Below are 23,034 nucleotides of genomic sequence, written 5' to 3' on the forward strand. Positions count from 1 at the left end.
AAATTACAGTTCAGTTTTAATGATCTTTTACATTTATGCTGTTTTGAACACAGCCATAGCTCATGAAGAAATTAGATTCACATTGAAAATCTATTACATTTCCAAAGCTTGGGAAAAAACATGTATGTTAATGTTTTTAATTTATATTTGTACTGTACATATATGCAACATTTCTGCAGTGTTTTGCATATCATGTCAAAAAGTTGTAAATGACTTGCCTTGGCATTGCATAGTTTATTTACCGAATGACACACCGTACTATAGTAGTTCAGGCACACCACTGGTTAGTGGTGGAATTAGTGGAATGAGCCAGACAGATAGGGATCAATGAGACTTACCTTCTTTTCCTCTCATTCTTAGAAAGTTTAAAGGTTATGCATGATGACCAAATGTTGTCTATTTTATTTTATTGAGATTTTCTGTACATGTAGAAACCCAATTATAAGCATCCTCCATATTGTAATTTGAAACTCCTTTTGTTGTTATATGTATAGATGAGAGATGTGCAGTTCAACCATTTGACAAGGTTTATTGGCGCTTGCATCGATCCACCAAACATCTGCATTGTGACAGAATATTGCCCCCGGGGAAGTCTACAGGTAAACGGCTTAAAATATCTTTAATGTTAACTACTTACTATATAATATCTAGTTTTGTCATTAATACAATTGTACTGCTAATGTAGTTGTGGTGCATTTTATTCTGTTTATTTATTGGTTGTGCTTATCCCTTGTTTGAATGTACAAATCGGACAAAAAGTCTTTGTATTTAGATGCTTCTAAGTGTTGACATTCATTTTTTTTCTTGCACAGGACATCCTTGAAAATGAGAGCATCAACCTGGACTGGATGTTCCGATACTCACTGATCAATGACATTGTGAAGGTTTGTAAGAAAAACTGTGGACAAATTTAGAAATGTGTATGCTGTACAGAATAAGCTCTGTTTAGTCATATCACTCACACTTTAGCTTTTTTTGTTTCAGCTCTTTTAATACACTTTTTATTTTTAATATTGAAACTTTATTTTATTTTAATGCATCCTATAAACAAAACATGCCTCTTTTAATACATTAAAATTCAGACAGGAAGCAGAATCTTGAAGTGTGGGCTAATTATTTGGTTTCAGATAGGAGCTCCATTAGTAAAGGGAAATGTACTAGCACATGACTGTTTTTTTTTTTTTGTGGAAAAGATGTTGAAAAATAATTTCTTTCTGAATTCTCCCTCCATTAATTTAAAGCAATCTTTTGTTCAATGTCAAGGTACTTGAGTGCCTATACTCATAAAAGCATTTTTTGCTTAAAAATTTGCCTGCAACTACAATAAAGTAAATTACAATTAAACACACATTGCTTTTTTGATATGTAAAAACCATAGTTTGTTTTAGAATAGAACTTGTCTATCAGAAAAAAAAATTGTAGACTACAGCCACCTGAATTTTATTATTGACAGACATAATTCCCTTCAGTTGATTAGTTAATAAAATTGGTATTGTAACAAATAAGTTGCTGTTCAATATATACCTGTCAACACACTCTTTTTTCCTGGAAGTCTCTTATATTTTACATCATATTTCTCCCATTTTCTTTTGTCACCCGAATTTTGTATGGCCCAAAACTTACATGACTAACATCAATGTTTGGACAAGGTTGTCTTGTTGTCCTGACAATACACATCCAACTCAGAAAATCAATAACATGTACACTCATTTGTAACCTTAACCAGGCAACCAACTCTTTCTATAGTAGTTTAATTAAGAAATGTTGGTAAAAAGTTCACTCGTATGTGGTGCTCTGATGAAAAACACAATCAAATTTACAGGCAAGATTTTTAGACAAAAGGAGGAATCACTTTAATTTGATGGTCCCTTTAACACATATTGTTGAATTTAAGTTAGACTGCATCTACATGCCAACTAATTCTCAATAGATAATAAGTTGACAGTTAGGTTGGGGTTAGGGTTAGTGCAAATTGAAATGTACTTGCAAAGTTTCTTATAGTCTGTTAAATGTCTGTTGAAGAGGCAGAATCAGCAGATATTAAGCAGACAGTCTGCTTATAGTCAAATGAGAAGTAACTGGCATGTAGTTGCAATGCAATGTGTAGTCTTACCCAAAAGAATGATTAATTTATAAACATGTTTCACATATATCTTAATTTATGATCGGGAAAGGGATTTTACCACAGTATTTCCTATTATATTTCTTGGCTGGAATAAACTGCTAGGTCAATAGTCAATATTATTATCCCTGTAACATATATATATATATAGTTATATATAGAAGTATTCACTTCACTTTTTCCACATTTTTATGTTACAGCCATATTCCAAAAATGGGTTAAATTCATTGATTTCCTCAAAATTCTACACACAATACCCCATAACGACAATGTGAAAAAAAATAAAAATTTAAATAAAAAACCTGAAAAATCCCATGTACATAAGCATTCAAAGCCTTTGCTCAATACTTTTTTGATGCACCTTTGGCATCATTTGCCACGTTTCCACTATCGTGTCTAAAGGGAGCGAGCCAGGGTGAGCCAAGGCCAGTTGCGTTTCCACTTTCACTTCAGGGGCCTGATCGGGCCAAAGCGGGGCTTTTCTCAGGGCCAGCGGTTGGCCTATTTCGGCCCGCTGAATACCTTGGGCCAAAAAAAGCCAGCTGGGGCTTCGGGGCAGAGTAAAAGGAGAGGCAGACTTTGCCAGAGTCTGTATAATATGGCATGCCGTCATTACACTAGCTTTCCTATCGCACATGAGTACATGCGCCAAACAAATGAATAAATAAGGGAAAGAAAACATATAGCCTTATAGGCTATACGGGTCTTTTTGGTTATGATCACACTTATGTTACCCTTTTTAAATGTAAAGCTGTTGTATAAAATAATAAAGTCTTTAATTTATAAGAGACTTTTCTTTGCTGCATCCTCCTTGATGTTTCAATTACACTTGATAATATTTACACCACATTAAAGACACAGCAGACAGTAAAGGCTGTCGAGAGTTTTTGTCAAGTTTAAAAGGTATGCTTATGTGTGATACCTCTTAAGTACCTCTTAAGCTCTATCAGGTTGGATGCAAAGCGATAGTATACAGTAATCTTTAAATCTCTCCAGAGATGTTCAATAGAATTTAGGTCTGGACTCTGGCTTGGCCATTCAAGCACATTAACAGAGTTGCTGTGAAGCCACTCCACTTATATTTTTGACATTGCACTTTTTCCTCTATCCTGACTAGTCTTCCAGTTCCTGCTGCTAAAAAACAACCCACAGCATGATGCTGCCACCACCATGGTAACAGCCTGGTGATAAGCAATGCCTGGTTTTCTCCAAACCTAATGCCTGACATTCACTCAAAACAGAATTTTTTTTGTAACCTTCCCCAGGCTTGTGCCTCTAGACAATCCTGTCACTGTGGTCTACAGACAATTCCTTTGTATTCATGCTTGGTTTGTGCATGGACATGCACTGTCAACCCTGGGACCTTACATAGACTGGTGTATGCCTTTTCAAATCATGTCCAATCAACTAAATTTACCACAGGTGAACTCCAATTAAGCTGCTTAAACATCTCAAGAATGATCAGTGGAAAGAGAATGTACCTGAGCTCAATTTAGAGCTTCACTGCAAAGGCTGTAAATATGTACATGTGATTTTTCAGGTTTTTTATTGAAATAAATATTTAACAATTTAAAAAAAAAATGTTTTTCACATTGTCATTATATGGGGTATTGTGTGTAGAATTTTGAGGATCAAAATTGTGGATTAAGGTTGTAACAAAGAAAAATGTGGAGAAAGGGAAGCGCTATGAATACTTTCCAGCTCCACTGTATATATATATATATATATATATATATATATATATATATATATATATATATATATATATATATATATACTGTCTAATTATGTACCTTGTAACCTAACTTGGTAACCTAAATTGTATTTTAAGCTGAATAGTAATTTCTTGCAAAATAAAGAGTAAAATTTTATGTACTGACATCATGGAAAAGACATGTTTAGATATGTTTATTAGGGCCTACTCACACTATGCACACTATGTTCGGCGAAATATCTGACTGCGTGTCACTGCATCCCTAAGGACTGTTTGGCGAAATATTTGACTGCATGTCACTGCATATCAAACGACTGATACGATATAACTCGAGAAATCTCCTCTGTGCTGCCGAGTGAGATTGCTTCTCACTGAACAGCACAGCATTGATGACATAAGCATGCCAAGGCCCAATTGTGGTGTGAGTGCGGGCCGTCGGGGGAGACGGGAGGGGGGACAAGCGTGGTTTGGCCCGGTTTGAGGCAACTGTACCTAATGTGAGTACGGCCTTAGTGTCGCGATTCAAGTTAATCCACAGCACCGCACACATGCATTGGTTAAAAGTCCTGTTGTAAACTGAATTCTTTTTCATTTTCTTGCAAAAAAAAAAAAAAACAATAAAAAGAAATTGTAATTGTCTTGTATTTTTAAACTTAAAAAATATGATTGAAGAGAGTCAGCTGGAGAGCCACATTTTTTTGGTCAAAGAGCGACATGTGGTTCCAGAGCCATAGGTTCCCTTCCCCTGCAATAGAGGTTGTTTTAAAGTCAGTATATCATTATTCAGTTCTCTTTACTTAAATGTTTAACATTTGTCGATTCATGACTCTTCGTGAAACCATTATGCACTCCAGTATAATACTTTTCAGTGGTCCATGTATAAACTGCACCATTTGCCATATAAAATGTGGGGAAAGACATAATGTTCTGTTTAATGTCTGTGCTGCCAGGGAATGAATTATCTACACAACAGTTACATTGGCTCCCATGGCAATCTGAAATCATCTAATTGTGTGGTGGATAGCCGCTTCGTTTTGAAAATCACAGATTATGGTCTGGCAAGCTTCCGTTCGTCTTGTGAAAATGAAGACTCACATGCGCTGTATGCAAGTAAGAATCTTTTGAAATTATATGTTTTAAGGTGAAATCTTCAACTAAACATTGACCATTGCTTATAAAGTTCTGCCTACCAAACCATTTTTTTTTTCCAGAAAAGCTTTGGACAGCTCCAGAGTTGCTGATATATGATAGGCATCCACCCCAAGGGACCCAGAAAGGAGATGTGTACAGTTTTGGGATAATACTACAAGAGATAGCACTCCGGAACGGGCCGTTTTATGTTGAAGGAATGGATCTTAGTCCCAAAGGTGAAAGCTCAAAAATAAATGTATTGAAATAATTGTGTTCTCCACTGACGGGAATTAATTTCATTGTTTGTCTATTTTTTTTTTACAGAGATAATTCAGAAGGTGCGGAATGGCCAGAAACCATACTTTAGGCCCACTACAGACAACAGCCGGCACTGTGAAGAGCTGACCATCTTAATGGAAGGCTGTTGGTCTGAAGATCCTGCAGAAAGACCCGACTTCAGCCATATTAAGGTCTTCATTGCAAAATTTAACAAGTAAGCACTTAAACTGATTATATTTACATTTGTGCCTTTTAATAGTTTGTCCAACAAGTCTATAAAATATAGTCATTTTATTAGTGTATTATAGTATGCAAAAAAGTTTACGAAACAGATTTTCAAAAATTTTAATTAAATTTTTTTTTTACAATTTTAAGTCATTTTAATTAAATGAAAAATATTTGTGCTATTTTTAATGCATAGAAAAGCTGTAGCTAGGACTTTACATGCTACAGAAGGGAAATTGAATAGTATTTTAATAGTCAAATCTAAAATAAAACACTGGTGTTTTCCATATGAATTAATACAGAAAATTTGTAATGGTACAAAAGTGATTCAGAAGTGAGCTGTTTGTTTGTCTTTTGGTGTTTAATTAGTTGATAACGTGGATTTTAGGTTTTGTCAGAAAGTGACCAAATCCACTGTCAAGCCAACATCCTAAACCAACGTCATAGTGACGTCATATACTGACATTTATTCATCAGGTATGGCAACCAAAATCCAACGTCTGGTAGATTTCATATTGGTAACGTCCAAACAAAGTCAAGCTGTAACATCATTAGACGTTGATATTTTGTTGCTTTTAGGTTGCGATGGAAAGCAAACACACGTTTGGGGCACAACGTGAAACTGATGTCATGTTGACATCCTGTGCCTGCTGGGGGTAAATTGAATAAACGAAACTGTCCCTAGTGTATGAGTGTGTGTGTGTGAATGAGTGGTTTTGGGTGTTTCCCAATATTGGGTTGCAACTAAAAGGGCAATTATATGCTGGAATAGTTAATCGTTCATTTTACTGTGATGACCTCTAAAATAGAGAATAAGCCGAAGGAAAATGAATGAATGAATGAATGACTTATATATTATAGGTATAGGCTACTGTCACTTTAAGAATGAATGTGTACATTTTGTTCAGCAGTCAAAAGCATGCATTTTCTGTTCATGTTCATTCAAGACATAACTGACAAAAAGTGAATACTAACAAGATATGCTTTTTGAAGTAATTATTTGTTTATTTAGAAAAAAAAATTGATAGCATGCTTGAATAAGCAAGTCTTAAAATTGATTGGAAACTTTATTTCATCTTTATTTCTCTAGCGCTTTTACAATGTAGATTGTGTCAAAGCAGCTTAACATAGAAGATTATAGTAAATTGAAACTGTCAGTTCAGTTTTCAAAATTTCAGTTCAGAGTAGTTCAGTTCAGTGTGGGTTAATTAACCCAGAAACTTTATTGACAAAGCACCAAATGGCTGCATTGGGCAAGTGATAATTACTTTGACAGCATTCAGCTCTGTTAAGATGCATTATGCTGATTCATTTATGCTGTTTGTGAAGGCGCAGAGCATTTTCAAATTCTCCTTTGATATGTGGATTCATTTACTCATTCATCCTTCATGCCATAGTGAATATATATTTGTGGGCATTTATGCCTTTAGCAGATCCCTTGCTGACATTTAAGCCCTGGCAGGCAGTAATTACTGCACACCTTTTAAAGAAATGAAAACAAAGCACACCATAACAAGTAATTGCACATACACTTACATTTTCTGTTCACAAAGGTTTTGGGAGCATCAGTTTTTAGTCTTGCTTTTATTTACATTTTTAAGATAAGATTATTCTGATTGTTGAAAGTTCTGCAGATGTTTAAATGATGGATATCAACATCTTTATTGAAATTATGGAACATGTTCTATATCTAAAAGACCAACAATGTTTGTTTTAACTGACATTTATTGATGCTAAAGTAAGCATCATGAATTAACAGATTAACAGTCATTGAACACAAAATCATTAATATAGATTATATTCTTTATATTGTGGTAATGGTTACTGATGATGATTAACAGAACACGTAAGAGGTATTACCATATTCTGGCTACACAGAGAATACAAGCTAAGATTTTTTCGTAGCACTTTACAATAAGGTTGTATTAGTTAATACACTTACTAACATGAACAAATAATAAAGGTGATGCAGTGGCGCAGTAGGTAGTGCTGTCGCCTCACAGCAAAAAGGTTGTTGGGTCGCTGGTTCGAACCCTGGCTCAGTTGGCATTTCTGTGTGAAGTTTGCATGTTCTCCCTGCGTTTGTGTGGATTTCCTCCGGGTGCTCCGGTTTCCCCCACAGTCCAAAGACATGTGGTACAGGTGAATTGAGTAGGCTAAATTGTCCATAGTGTATGAGTGTGTGTGTGTGTGTGTGTGTGTGTGTGTGTGTGTGTGTGTGTAGATATTTCCCAGAAATGGGTTGTGGCTGGAAGGGCATCCGCTGCGTAAAAACATGCTAGATAAGTTGGCAGTTCATTCCCCTGTGGAAGGTGGATGTGCACATTGAGATGCAGGGATAATGGTTCACACGAGTTGTTCATAACGCGAAGATTCATTCACAAATGAAATGCTTCCTGCGTTAGAATTAAAAAAGCAGGAGAGGGTGTGTGTTTCAGGACACAGATTAAATTTAATAGGTAGAGAGGATAATACATTTCCATGCACACAAACACATGCTTTTTGTCAGCAATGCCCATGCAATCACTTGTCCATCGATATAGAAAAGTGATGTAAAATGATCATTTTCGTAATAACAAAAAAATATTTACATACTGATCTCCAATCATAGATATATGTATACATGTGTATATATCTCTGGCTCCGGATAGCCAGTCTGCCACTGCACCTTGGTCCCATAGTCATTTCAAAGGAGCGATACCCTGTACTAAAATGGCGGCTCTATTGACGCATTCCTTCCAATAGACAACAATAGTGTACTTCATGTTAGTAAATACATTAATGAGCATTAACTAATAAAAACCTTATTTTAAAGTGTTTTAAAGGTTAGAGAATCAAAATTTTACATTTTTTTTGTTGCATGAAACACACTTTTTAGCACATTAGCATGAAATACAACACTTTATTTAAAAAACAAGCTCACTATTTTTACGAGAAACTAACTAAAATCACTAATTGCCAACTGCATTTATGAGCTCAACAGAATTTGTACGATTGTTATAATTGTAAATGTGTTTAAATGTAATGGCACAATGTGACTAATCATAAGTTTTCACTTATATTCAATAGAAGAAGCTGTAATGGGCCGACTTACTGATTTACTGATTTGATTTTCTGATTTCTACATTTCTATCTTAATGCAAAATAATAATAACATGTAAAGCATTTTGTAAAAATGATTTTGAAACGATTGGTTTCTCAAAATTATGAATGAACTATTTTGTTTTTAAAACTAAATGTTTACTGATTTGACAGCTCGACTGCTCCATGATTAAAGGTGGGGGACACATTTGCACAGATGTAATAATTACATTTAATTTGACATTTTTAGACACTCACCATACAAAATATGATAGAGGAATTATGTTGCATATATTGTAGAGGTATCATTTACACTTCTAGTTATTTATTTCGGGGTCGTCAGATTTCCCAGGGCCCTAAGCGGCCGCTTACCTTGTTTATTAGTTAAACCCGCCCCTGGCTGTAATACAAATTTTTTTTCTGCATGGGCATTTTTACCCTGCTGTCTTGAATTAGGGGGTGTTTTTTCTTTTAAATGGCAATATTACTTCAAGTCTTTGTTCATTTCCAACCCTGCATTGCATCACTAAAATAAATACATCATCAATTACAACAAATAACTAACACTAACAGGGCCCTATCATACACCTGGTGCAATAAGACACAAGATGTGTTTGCCACAATGTGTTGCTATTTTCATACCAGCGCAACAGTAATTTTTCTACTTTGAATCAAGTTGTTTAAATAGCAAATCCATTTGCACCGCTTTGTGTGTCGGTCTAGAAAAGAGGTATGTTGTTGGCGCATTGCTATTTTGAAGAACTAAAATAGCCTTAAATGCTTACACAATGCTTAATACTCACATGATGTACAGCAATACACAAATATCTTTACAAATAAAAAAATAAAGGATTAAAATATTGAAATATTACAAAAATTATAATTTTCTACATAAATTTTAAAACCAATGCCTCTGTGCCTTCTTCATCTCCTTTTTTTCAGTTTATTCATAACAATTTGCATTTGTATAATGTTATCATTATTAGTATAATTTATTAAATGCATATTTATATTTGTTTTATTAAAAACAAGCTTAGACTTGTCCATCTGTCAGGTTTTGGACCATATGGGGCATAGCACCTGTGTTTGGATATACAGTAACTGAGTTGTTTGACCACACTTCGTTCATTTATTCAATTGCTGGAAATTAGAACTGAATTTAGAAATAGTTTTGAAACAAATCTTTGCGCTTAACAAAAGAAAATAGTTATGTGGGTTAATCTTCAGTAGAGTGTGTACAACACTGTTTCCTTATTCACGAAAGAGAGAAAGTGAAAGAAAAGAGGTTGAATGGAGGAGGTTTGTTCTTCATCCTTGCCCTGCAGATGCTTTAACTGTTTTCTCGCTAGTAAAGCATTCAGTTTTTCCACAAAGTCTGCCATATAAATAGCAAATGCTTCATGACTTTTAAAGGGAATGGAAGATGAAAATAGCAAAAATAGCAAAAGTAGATTTAAACTCGCCCTTAAAGCGTTTGCACTATGTGCTTTAGACTTTGTACCTAGATCTTTAAAATATAGTCCTAAAAGCCCAATTGAAATGATTCATTGTTGTATGATAAACTATTAAACACAAATGAGAATTTCAGAAATCTATTCATAATTAACTCTTGCATAATGCTTTATTACATAAAGATAAACAAAGCCCAGATTGTGCTTACTTAATGAAATAGAGGCAGTGTTGTATCTTTAAACTGAATGCTGCATCCGTCCTGGTCCCTGACAGCTCATTGATAAACAGTCTATATTGATGTGAGTGAAAGCTCCATGTTTAATTCCCCACAGGGGCACTTAAGTCAGATTTGACAGGCGTTGATAAAGGTCCTCTAAAGTAGCTCATATGCCTTATGGAAAAAATAACCTTAAAGCCCAGATTTCATTACATAAATGCATCATGGTGAAGAATTGTTAGTGATTAGGAAAAAGCTAAAATCAGATTCATTGTCTGTATCAGGTTTTAAAAAGTCCCCCTTCAATAGCAATTTAATATACAATTTATTTATTTAGATATTGAGAGAGAAAGAGAGCGATACAAGTTGCTGGTATGTATTACCTGGCTTTGTCTGTGTATCTCTCTTAGTATCTGAAGCTATTACATTATTAAAAGTCACAGTGTTGACAGCTATAAATGCGTGCACAGCAAAATCTTCGATCTGTTAAAGTGATGTGCGCGTGTCAGTGAGAGCAGCACAAAATGCTGATGACTAGTACTACCTGTGCATTAAACCATTTGACTCATTCCAGCTATCTATTTTATTGTTTCTATTGACCATATTCTGCAGTGCGTAAGCAAATAGCAATTAACAAATCAGAGTCTCATCTCCCATTCCTTTTAAGAGTCACTTGCGTCGCGCCATGGTGCATTTGCTATTTATATGGCAACTTTGTAAGTGGAAAAACTGAACGCTTCACTAGAGGGAAACAGAGCATCTGCAGCGCGAGAATGAGAGATAAGGCCACATCATTATCTACTTTCAATTTCGCTCTTGTGGATAGGAAAACCTTGCACGCACAGAATTTAGCGTACTAGCGTACAGAATTTAGCGTACTAGCGTACTTTAGCATAGTGATTTAGAAATCAATTAGCCTACAAATAATTAATTTAGTTTGTTAAGCACAAAGATTTGTTTCAAAACTATTTCTAAATTAAGTTCTAATTTCCAGCAAACGAATAAATGAACAATAATAACAAGTGTGTAATAAGTGTTAAAAAAAGTGAGTTATATCCAAATACACATGCTGTGCCCCATATGGTCTATGTCCTGACAGGTGGGCAAATCTAAGCTGGTTTCTAATAAAACAAATATAAATATGGATGTAATAAATAATACCACTAATAATGATAGCATTATACAAAAGCAAATTGCCATGGGAGCGAGGCAGTGGCGCAGTAGGTAGTGCTGTTGCCTCACAGCAAGAAGGTTGCTGGGTCACTGGTCACCAGTTGGCATTTCTGTGAGGAGTTTACATGTTCTCCCAGCCTTTGCGTGGGTTTCCTCCGGTTGCTTCGGTTTCCCCCACAGTCCAAAGACATGCGGTACAGGTGAATTGGGTAGGCTAAATTGTCCGTAGTGTGTGTGTGTGGATGTTTCCCAGAGATGGGTTGCGGCTAAAAGGGCATCCGCTGCGTAAAAACTTGCTGGATAAGTTGGCGGCTCATTCCGCTGTGGCGACCTTGGATTAATAAAAGGGGACTAAGCTGACAAGAAAATGAAGAAGGCATTAAAATATATGGTTTTTATATTCATGTAGGCTAGAAAATAATATGTTTTGTTAAATTTATTAATTTATATTTATATCTTATATATATCTTTAATATTTTAGTTATTTTTTATATGTAAGGATATTTGCGCATCTTGTGTGTATTAAGCAGTGTGTAAGCGAGGCGCACAACTAACGCGCTCTGCGCTGGACAATAGACCGGCTTTGTTTAGGTCTATAGAACAGACTATTATAGCTTCTCAAAATAGCAATGCGCCAGCAATGCGCCTCAAAGCGCCTCTTTTTTTAGACTATATATGAGCGCAAATACATTTGCTATTTAAATAGTGTGGCGCAAAACGTCAAAATGACTCTTGCGCCAAGCTGAAACTATATATATATATATATATAATTAAATATATATACTGTAAACTGCACCTTTGACGCAGTCATTGCTTTTGGCTAAGGGTGGTCATAATGCTATGCATGATTGTTGTTCTTTGTAGTTAGCTTCTTGCTCCTGTGCTTATCTCATAGAGGATCACATTAGAGATAAGTCTTTGACTTTTTAATTTTTTTTGTTTGTTCATTTTACATCACTATCTTCTTCCTTATCATCATCTTAAACAGGATCACCATTGTATTTTATGTAAATAAATAATCATTTAAAATTGGCAGTGAGGCGACCCCTGAACCGAAGAAAAATAAATGAATGATTAAATAGAAAATTATAGAATAATAATAAATAGATCTTGCTACATTTAAAATGTTAAATATATCAATAGTTTTGCAATACTATAATGTTAAGTTCATAAATCTTAAAATTATATTTGCTTTTAAAAATGATTACATTCGCAGTCATTGTCATCATTTATATGTATTTGCATGAAGAGTGTGGCTCTAGATGAATGCATTCAAGCAGGTCTGTATGGGTGTGCTGTATGTAGGAGTGAGATCTGACCCCTAAATAGAACAATATGATTCAGCAAACCACACACCAGCAGTACATGAATCAGCCAGAATCGACCACATTTCATCATAAGTGCTGCCTTTTACAGCATCATAAGGTTCATCTATGCCATAACACCCTCAGAAGAACACTGCATTATAGAGGACTACAGATCTCAGCACATCTTCCTGTTACCCATTTTCAGTAAAATTCTCATGCTTTCATAACCAATATGCCATAATGTCTCTTATTCACCTAGTCTTTTCATGGGTTACTTACAATTGATCTCAGTTCACTAGTTTACTGTAAACGGATTGTTAAACACACACACACACACACACACACACACACACACACACACACACACACACACACACACACACACACACACACACACACACACACACACACAAACATATATATATATATATATAAAACATAACATAATAATGCATCAAATGTATAGTAGCAGGTGTCTAATTTATATATGTGTATTTTTAAATTTGTATTTTTAACAGTTATTACTTATATTATTGTTAACCCTCGCCCACCCCCTCTCCCTTTTTTGCAGAGAAGGCAGCACCAGTATTCTCAATAACTTGTTGTCCAGAATGGAACAGTATGCCAATAACCTGGAGAACTTGGTAGAGGAGCGAACACAAGCCTACCTCGAGGAAAAACGAAAAGCTGAAAATCTTCTTTACCAAATCCTTCCACAGTAAGAGATCATGTTGTGCAATGTTTCCTATGAAGTTTCCAAATGTTTGATTAGGGACTGTGGAAGCAATTACTTCAGAAATCTCTTATTTCTAGCTAACTTGCGTGTGATAGAATGTATAGAGCTATATTTTCTGTTTGATCTAAAAATGGCTAATTATTAGCATTGAGCGTAGTCTGTTTCCGAGAGGATTATGCAAGCAGTGAGAACTTTTAAATTCAGCTTAAGATGAAGCTGACAAGCTGACAAATTATAGAATATAGATGGGGTTTAACCAAGCTATTTCACTCTTTAATTAACTGAATTATCACTAATTGATCTCAAGAGCGATCTTGTTTTTAATTATTAAAAGAAATGCTGAGAATCTCAGCAAGTCAAAGTTCTCATATTTTAGCATGATGTAAACCATGTTGGATTTGTTTATAACTTAATGTTTTTTTCAGATAATGTATGAAATTATATGTATTTTTTTTTATTTCTACCGTGAATTATTAAAGTGATTGTTCTGCCACTGCTTGCATGCCTGCTATTGTTTTTGGACATGTGTATGGAAAATAACTTCATGGTTCACTTCATTGTAACCTAATTCTCCTGACAGTTCAGTGGCGGAGCAGCTCAAGCGAGGGGAGACCGTACAAGCAGAAGCATTTGACAGCGTCACCATCTATTTCAGTGACATAGTGGGCTTCACGTCAATGTCTGCTGAAAGTACGCCATTACAGGTCTGTAAAAGATAATAATAAATATAAAGTAAATAAATTAACAGAGGGCTCCAAAAATGTGAGATTAATGATCTTGATAATTAAAAAATGCATTACAATTTCTTTTATTTCTAGCGCAATAAGGCGTGTTTGGCATGATTTGTTGCTATTTTTAGACCAGCGCAACCCTAATTTTCACGTTTTGCACCACGTTGTTTAAATAGCAAATCCATTTGCACCACTTTGTGAACTCGTGGGCATTCCGGTCTAAAAAGGAGGTCTGTTAAGGTGCAATGTTTGCACTTTGCTATTTTGAAGAACTGAAATAGACCGCGCCATTGACCAACTAAAAAGTCCAACTCGTTTCATTGACCACACTTCATTATTTTTGTTGATTTTTTTTGTTGGATGGAAATTAGAACTGAATTTAAAAATAGTTTCAAAACAAATCTTTGCCCAAACAAAATTAAATATGTAAAAGAATGTCTTCAGTGGAGTGCGTGCAACACTGTTTCCGTACTCTACAAAAGTAAAGGAGTGAAGTAAAGAGTAAAACTAAAGTAAAGCTAAAGTAAAGGGGCTGAATAGAGCAGACTCATTCTTTACTCTAACACTGCAGATGGTTTTCTTGCTAGTGAATCGTTCGGTTCTTCCATTTACAAAGTCCATCATGTAAATAGCGAATGCGTCATGACTCCTAAAGGGTATGTGAAATGAGACTCAGATTGGTTTAATGCACATTATGATAAAAACACACTCATAACTCTTATTAAGAGAATGAGTACAACCCTGTTAGACCATGCGCCATATTTATCTGTCCTTAAAATAGCAAAAGTGGATTGGGACATGTCCTTTTGCTTTTGCGCCAGGCGCTTTAGACTTTGCATCTACATTGTTAAAATAGAGCCCTAAAACTTACAAATGCTCCACTGCAAAATGAGTGACCCTGGACCACAAAACCAGTCATAAATGTCTTTATTTTAATTAAAATTTATACAGCACCTGAAAGCTTAATAAATAATCTTTTCGTTAAATGTATGGTCTGCTGAGATATAGCAATATTTGGTTAAACTTTTAAAATCTTCATTGTTCTTTTAGCAATCATATTACTGATGCAAAATTGAGTCTTGAAATATCTACAGTCTGAAAAGTCTTAATGAAACATTAAGTAAAGATTTCTTAAAATTCGAATGATTTTTTGAAAAATTTATCGTACAATGCATTTTGGCTATAGCCCAAATATTGCAACATAACACAAATAACAGATCTCAGCTTAAATAACACACATAACAGATCCAAGCTTAAATATTTTTTAAAGTAAAATTATGTGGGGAATGCAGTATGGGAATAAACATAGCTCTTTTTGTGTGTATATATATATATATATATATATATATATATATATATATATATATATATATATATATATATATATATATATATATATATATTCAATTCACTAGGAATTAGTGCTAGGTTGAGCACAGTGTAGTAGAATACATTGATCTGGTATATTTCACTGGGAATGTTTACTCAGTAAAATCTGTGAAAGAAGTTATCATTGCACATATTTAATAACCTGGCTGCTTTGTTTATGTATGGTTGGAGCTGTCATGACCATATTTAGTGTAACTTTCTGAAACCATTGTTTGATTGTGCAAGCACTATTCATCATTGCTTTTGCAAGTAACCTATCTGTCCTTCATAATGTCTTAAAGAGATATAAATGACTGCGTCATTATTTGTTCTAAGCCACAGAGAAGACATTCCTTACACCATGTTCCCATGCGTTTTAACATGATGATCACCGTTTGATGAAAGGCTGCAAATATTTGCCCCTAGATGGTTATATATTCTCATTCAAAGCTATTGTATTAATTTATTTACTGCCAGACATTACAAAATTTTTTATATAAGTAATAAATCTTGATATATATTTTGATGTAATTTTGGCTGAGATATTGTTTGAATAGTGCTGAAGATTAGATCAAGGCATGGCATTATGTTAAATGCTCTCAATACATCATTCACAATGGAGAATATAATTTACGAATAAAACCTCATTGTGATTTTATATGACTTAATACATGTCATCGCATGGATTCTTTTAAATGTTGCCCTTAGAATTATTAATAATATATTTTTTCTCGAAAAAAAAAGAAAAAAAAAGCAAATATATGTGAAAAAAATAATTACTTTCAAGCCCCATTCCCTCTTTGTGAAAAAGTCTGTTTTTATGGAGTGGGTCCTTTGAGGCTTGTCAGTAAACAGACACAATCCTGCTATTGTGCATGAGATTGTTTTGACAATGTCCTTTAAAACCATCATTCACAACACATTAGATCTGCAGTCAAATGCTGTAAAAAAGGATCTTTCTAAAGTCTAAACGAGCTGTTTAAACTCTCTGCTTTCTTTCACATTTCAGTTTGTCTTGTTTCCCAGCAGCAGACATGCCATTATTCAATTATTTAATATGATATAGGGTGTTTATAATAGTGAAGTTGGTTAGCTTGCAACAAAGGCTCATTGTGAATATGTAACCGAGTCTACATTTCTTTTTGAGTCTGGCCAATAATAAGAAAGCTGGTAAAACAAAAAGCAAAAAATAAATTAAAATACCAGAGTGAGAGTGCTGTAAGATCTGAAACATGATAAAAATAAGGCAGCCGCAAAGACTTTTCTTTTTATTGATTGCTTTTGAAAATGCTGTCAGTTGGGTTTAGGGAAGGTGGTGGGCAGGCTAATCAATGCTTTTGAAAACACTATCGATTGAATAGGTGGGGGGATCCTTCGGTCGGTTGGATAGTCAGTTGACATCAGCCTCTTATGGATTTACAGAAGAACAACAGGTGCGAATGGCACTTGCTAGAGAATTTTGAGATCTGAAAAAGCATACACAGCAACCTCAGGTTGATTCGTGAAAATTACACAAAAGTACCTCCTGCGTTGTATTTAGTGCTCTCCAGAAGTGTATACAGCTGTACAATCCACAATGAGCCTGGGTTGTTAGCTTACGAGTTCAAATATATATATATTTTTACATGATAATCTGGTCTACTGCATGCTTAAATATTGATTGAAAAATCTTTGACTGTTTCTAGGGCTATGTAAGGGATGAAGTAGATCTAGGCAGTTATCAATTATTTGTCTTTAATTATTAAATTGAATGCAAAGCATTCAAAACAGTTGAAGGAGCATGCATTATACAGCAGCATTACAAACAAACATACAACCTATTCACTGATGGTCAGGATGATTCCCGGACAGTTGTTATCTGGCAATAGCATACACTACCTGACAAAAGTCCTGTCATTGATTCCAATTGTAAGAGTAACAAATAATAACTTGTAGTCTAGTTGATCTTTTAAAAAATGGCAGAAGGTCGAGTTTTCCTATGAGTCATCTGCTGAACTGCATCCCAATCATCCCAAATACCAAAGAAGACATTTTGGAACCCGCATGGGCCCAAGATTATCACTGAAATCAGTTTGGTGAAGGGAAAATCATGGTTTGGGGTTACGTTCAGTATAGGGGTGTGTAAGAAATCTGCAGAGTGGATGGCACCATCAACAGCTTGAGGTATTAGGACATTTGTGCTGCTCATTAGATTACAAACCACAGGAGAGGGCAAATTCTTCTGCGGCATAGCACTTTTTATAACTCAGCCTCCACATCAAAGTTCCTGAAATCAAAGAAAGTCAAGGTGCTCCAGGATTGGCCAGTCCAGTCACCAGAATAAACATTATTGAGCATGTCTGGGGTAAGATGAAGGTGGCATTGAAGATGAATCCAAAGAATCTTGATGAACTCTGGGAGTCCTGCAAGAACACTTTCTTTGCCATTCCAGATGACTTTATTAATAAGTTCTTTGAGTCATTGCAGAGATGTATGGATGCAGTCCTCCAAGGTTATGAGAGTCATACTCAATTCCACTGCACCATGACTTAATATTTTATACTGTACATTATTTTTGTTAAGTGACAAGACCTTTGTCTAAGCAAAGCCAGACCTTACTGTCCTAATTAAATAATTAAAAATCAAAGCATGAACATATTTTATTTTAGTAAAATAAGTTTAATCTAGAGGCCTTCGCCATTCATATAAGCCAAGTCAAGTTATCATTTGTTGTTCCTAAATCTTGGAAAGGCAACAAGAATTTTGTCAGTCAAGTGGAATGTTGAGACTGACAAATCAGAATTAAGTATTCTCACAGGATTATTGTCTGGTGAAGCACAGTTCCACAATAAAGATATAATTTCCATGTAAAATCCAGATACTGTATACTGTGATGGTCTTTATTTTACATTTGCTTTTAAAATCATTAGTGATTGGCTTTAGGGATGGGTTTAAGTAATTAACATGGTGATCTGTATGAAATTAAAGGCCTTCTCAAGAACATCCACAAAAAGGGCATGTACTGACTTGCACCATCTAGTGTATTTGTGATCTGAAATGTGTAACACAATGTACTTTTCATAAAAATCTAGACAAAGGAAATTATTTTGAATGAGCCTGGATTGGGAATAACAGTAAAGTTGGTATTTGGGTTGTGGCATGGTGTGCAACCTTTGCTAACTGACTAAACACCAGTGGGCTGGATCGTACTTACGGTTCAATGATGTATAATGATGCATACAGTGTAAATGCACATGCATGGGCCCTGTCATGTCATGGTACCTCTTCGCCAAATGAGCCATTTTTAAATCTTGACTGAGTAAATGCTTTCTTTAATATGAGGAGTATATTTTAACCTATGAACTTTCTAGGCTTTTTTAATGGTACAAAGATCTCAAAAGATCAATGCAAAGTTGTCATCGCTTTATGTCATTACTCCTTGAAATACATTTTTGAAAAGTACAGATTTCTTTAGCTTCATTTCTGTATTTTTCTGTTTCTTGCACTTCAAATAAGAGTCAGGCATTTGAGGCCATTTGTCTGACCTGAACTCATAGACCAGCTGATTTTGGAAAGTTGTTCTGGAATGTGACCAAATGCTGACAACAAAAGTTGAACAGTCATAATTTTCAAACAGATGTAAAATCAGTCAAAATGTAAGGCTATAAGGTTATGATATCCTCATAATGAAGTTGTCCTGGATGTTTAATTTATCATCTTTTCTATTTATGCAAATATATCGGCTCTGTAAGGCCTCTTTCTGGGCGTACATCCAGAAGGATGGGATGGAAGGGGGGAGTGTGGGGAGGAGGGCAGAAAGTATTTTAATTTGAGCGAACCATTGGGAGTTCGAGCAGAAATACATCGTAGCAGTCATTTCACAGTCAACAACAATGCAGGGCTGCAGACACAATAGACGTAATCAGGGGCATTGCTAGGATTTGAAAACGTCAGTGGCTAATGAGGGGAAGGGGTAAGCAGGAACTATATGTTTTGTAAGAGCATTTTTATACCGCTTTATACAACTTCATTTAGTTCCATTTCTTCTAACTCCTCCCATTTTTTCCAAGTATTGCTACTAAACAGGAGTTTATTAAATTCATAACATTTTAGAATTTTTTTAAGCTTGTGCATGATTATTGTTGTGCTATATATCATAATTTATTTATGCTGGTATTATTGTATGAGTTAGCTTATTTTTGATACTTTCATCAATTAAAAATAATAATAAGTTTTTCTACTATCTGAATAATACAATTAAATAATCAACTTTTAAATTTATACAAAATAATATTGACAAATTATATTAAATATACATTTGAACAGGCTTGTTTTTTAGTAAAATTCCATTAGTTTTAGCTATGAGTTTTCATTTTTTATCTTCTGAAGAATTTTAGATTTAATCAATTAAATTTTAACAAGTTTAGTTAAATCATAATACATTAAATAAACATAGCCATATACACTATCTAAGCTCATTCTATAGTCATGGAGAACACAATATTTGCATGAATGATCCCAAATAAGACTCTCATTCTTTATTATTAGCTATAAAGCCTTCTGTATCTTTTCAAGCAGATATGGATTTGTATAAACTAGACTAAAGATACCTAATCATCACTAAAACTATTTTGCTAAAGATGAAAACTAGTCGATTTGAATGTTAAACCTCGAATAAAGGGCATTATAAGTGGTTATCAGCTGATAGATATGGGCCAGTAGGGGCCTTTTGCACCTACTGGTTGGCTCAAAAGGCTGTTATCATCCATCCACATGGTTAATCAGCTATAGATCACATACGGCTGTGGTTGGAAGTTAACGAGAATTATTTATATTATTTATTAAATTTCCCATTAGTTTAATTTTATTAACGTCTACCCCTAACCCAACCCTAAACCCAACCGTCACAGTAATGTAAAAACAGATCTGGAGTCTTCCAGTAAAGCTGATTAACCACAATAATTATTTGTATTATTTATTAAATTTCCAATTAATTGTATTTTATTAATGTCTACCCCTACCCTAAACTCAACATTACAGTAATATAAAAACAGATCTGGATCTGAAGTCTTCTCTGTTAGTATAGCTGATTAACTATGTGGATGGATGATAAAAGCCTTCTGAGCCTACCTATAGGTACAGAAGGCTCATAATGGCCCATATCTATAAGCTGATAACCACTGATAACGCCCATTCAGTCGAGTGATAACATTCGAAGCGGGTGTCAAAACAAGTATCTGAATTTCCCATTTTGAACAACACAACAGAACTGTTTAAAAGGCTGCTGCTGATGATCAACTACCAAAACATTTAGGATATAATCTGCAATCACCCCAAAGCTTTATATAAAGCAGACAGAAGCTCTGTTCATACTCAAACTCTCTCAAACCACTTTTCTAACAGTGACTGAAAACTCTGCAGGGATTTCTCTCAAAATCAAAATAAAAGATACAGTGTGTTGTGGCTAGTTTACTGTAAATGGGGCAGGCACTATCCGCTTCAAACTGGAGTGTTAACTTGTATAAAAGCTTATTTAATAATATTATGAATATATATTTTTTATTAATGCCATTTTTTTTTTTGCATATACCTAAAATGCCAAATGACAGTGGGGTGAAATTAGATCACCCTCAGTGTAAGGTTAATACGACAAACAATAGACACCGTCCAGCTTTCTCAATCTCTGTCATCTGCACTTAGATATATTAACTCAGCATGCTCAGTTTCTTTAATACTGTATGCAGTAAATGACAACAGTGCTTACCTAAAATAATAAACAGTTACCTTTTTTTGCTTTCAAATTTTCTCTAAATTCTAGGGCAAATTTTCAGATAAAACATTCAGGGTTAGACTGAACTTTCTTCGAACGATCTGACCTAGCAACACTTCCTAGACATAATACATTCAGTTCAAAATAAATTTTGGGGCCTCTGATAATTAAGCGGGCATCATGGTGGCGCAGTAAGTAGCACGATTGCCTCACAGCAAGAAGGTTGCTGGTTTGAGCCCTAGTTGGGCCAGTTTCCATTTCTCTGTGGAGTTAGCATGTTCTCCCTGTGTTGCCGTAGGTTTCCTCAGGGTGCTCCGGTTTCCCCCACAGCCCAAAGACATGAGTTATAGATGAATTAAATAAACTCAACTGGTGTGTGAATGCAAGAGTGTATAGGTGTTTCCCAGTGTTGGGTTGTGACTGGAAGGGTGGTTCATTCTGCTGGGGTGACCCCTAATTAATAAAGGGACTAATCCAAAAATAAAATAAATGGATAAATGAATGATAATGAAGACCTGATAATTTGTCAGATTATCACACCAAAAAGGTGTATAAAAATGGAGAAAGTCTGAGTGTCTCTTCTAAAGAGTTAATAAATGCTATTTAATGCTCGGGGAAGCAAAACGTTGGTGTATCTTGGCTAATTTCATATAGTACAGTATATATTTTCATATATGGATACAAGCACTTGCAAAAGACCTTTTGATTCGAATGATAGTGGTTATTCTTAATTTGGCAGCATCTTCTTAATGTGCAGTCATTTTGATCCTATTGTCAAAATACTGCTTAATAAGGCATAGTTAACATAATATATTTATAGATGATGTAATACATAATTTTCTCTTTATGTTTTAATACAGCACGGTGCTTCTTTTAACAGTTTTCTTAACACTCTCTTTAGGTGGTGACATTGCTGAATGATCTTTACACATGCTTTGATGCCATCATTGATAATTTTGATGTATATAAGGTAAGTGTTATTTTATAAACTGTGCTGTCATTCTATCTATTTGATATCATTGTGTATTTTCAGATTTAATTGTAATCGCAGTTATAACAGCTATAGCTGATTTTAAAATTAATGAATTAAAATGTGATGTTAAGATTGAAATATGCTCTTGATAATATTGTGTAAAGATAAAAGTTAGTTTCAGTAAGATATTTAATTTCTATGAGATTTTTGAAGGCAGCAAAATCATGTTTGGTTTCATGCATTTTCTTTTAATGTTAGGTGGAAACAATCGGTGATGCGTACATGGTGGTCTCAGGTCTGCCTGTGCGGAATGGGAAGCTACATGCACGTGAGATAGCCGGCATGTCACTGGCTTTACTGGAGCAGGTTAAAACCTTCAAAATCAGACACAGACCAAATGATCAACTACGACTGCGGATAGGAATTCACACAGGTACCATTATCGTTTGTCAGATTTCATTATTAATATTAATACGTTTGAATCCATTCATGTTATTGATATTTATTAATGGTATTGAGAAAATCCTAGTAAGTCCAAGTAATCATTTACAAACAATAACATAGTAAACTATAAGAAAACTTTTCCTTGTAAAATTTCAAATGTTAGCGTGCATCAAGACATAAAACTAAGCTCATAGCTTCGATTTTTGGTTTTGAGAAAATTTGAAGAGAATAGTGTGCATTTATATTAAAATAAATTCTAAAACAAATTCCATTTTTCACATTGTTTATCGAAATAACAACTTTAAAATCTGCATATGTACAGTGATTTATTA

General features: G+C 34.6%; 1 protein-coding gene across 1 annotated transcript in view; it reads left to right on the forward strand.

Moving 5' to 3' along the window:
• npr2 (natriuretic peptide receptor 2) overlaps positions 1-23,034 on the forward strand; it is a 74,978-nt gene that overhangs the window by 43,213 nt on the left and 8,731 nt on the right. Inside the window, exons 11-19 of the mRNA XM_009301825.5 lie at positions 495-599; positions 813-884; positions 4,787-4,946; positions 5,048-5,203; positions 5,292-5,460; positions 13,273-13,419; positions 14,018-14,141; positions 22,187-22,255; positions 22,517-22,691. Of these exons, the coding sequence (XP_009300100.2) occupies positions 495-599; positions 813-884; positions 4,787-4,946; positions 5,048-5,203; positions 5,292-5,460; positions 13,273-13,419; positions 14,018-14,141; positions 22,187-22,255; positions 22,517-22,691 (1,177 nt within the window). The remainder of the gene's footprint in view (positions 1-494; positions 600-812; positions 885-4,786; positions 4,947-5,047; positions 5,204-5,291; positions 5,461-13,272; positions 13,420-14,017; positions 14,142-22,186; positions 22,256-22,516; positions 22,692-23,034) is intronic.

This window comes from Danio rerio, chromosome 5 (genome assembly GCF_049306965.1).
Source record: "Danio rerio strain Tuebingen ecotype United States chromosome 5, GRCz12tu, whole genome shotgun sequence".
Classification (NCBI taxonomy): domain Eukaryota; kingdom Metazoa; phylum Chordata; class Actinopteri; order Cypriniformes; family Danionidae; genus Danio; species Danio rerio.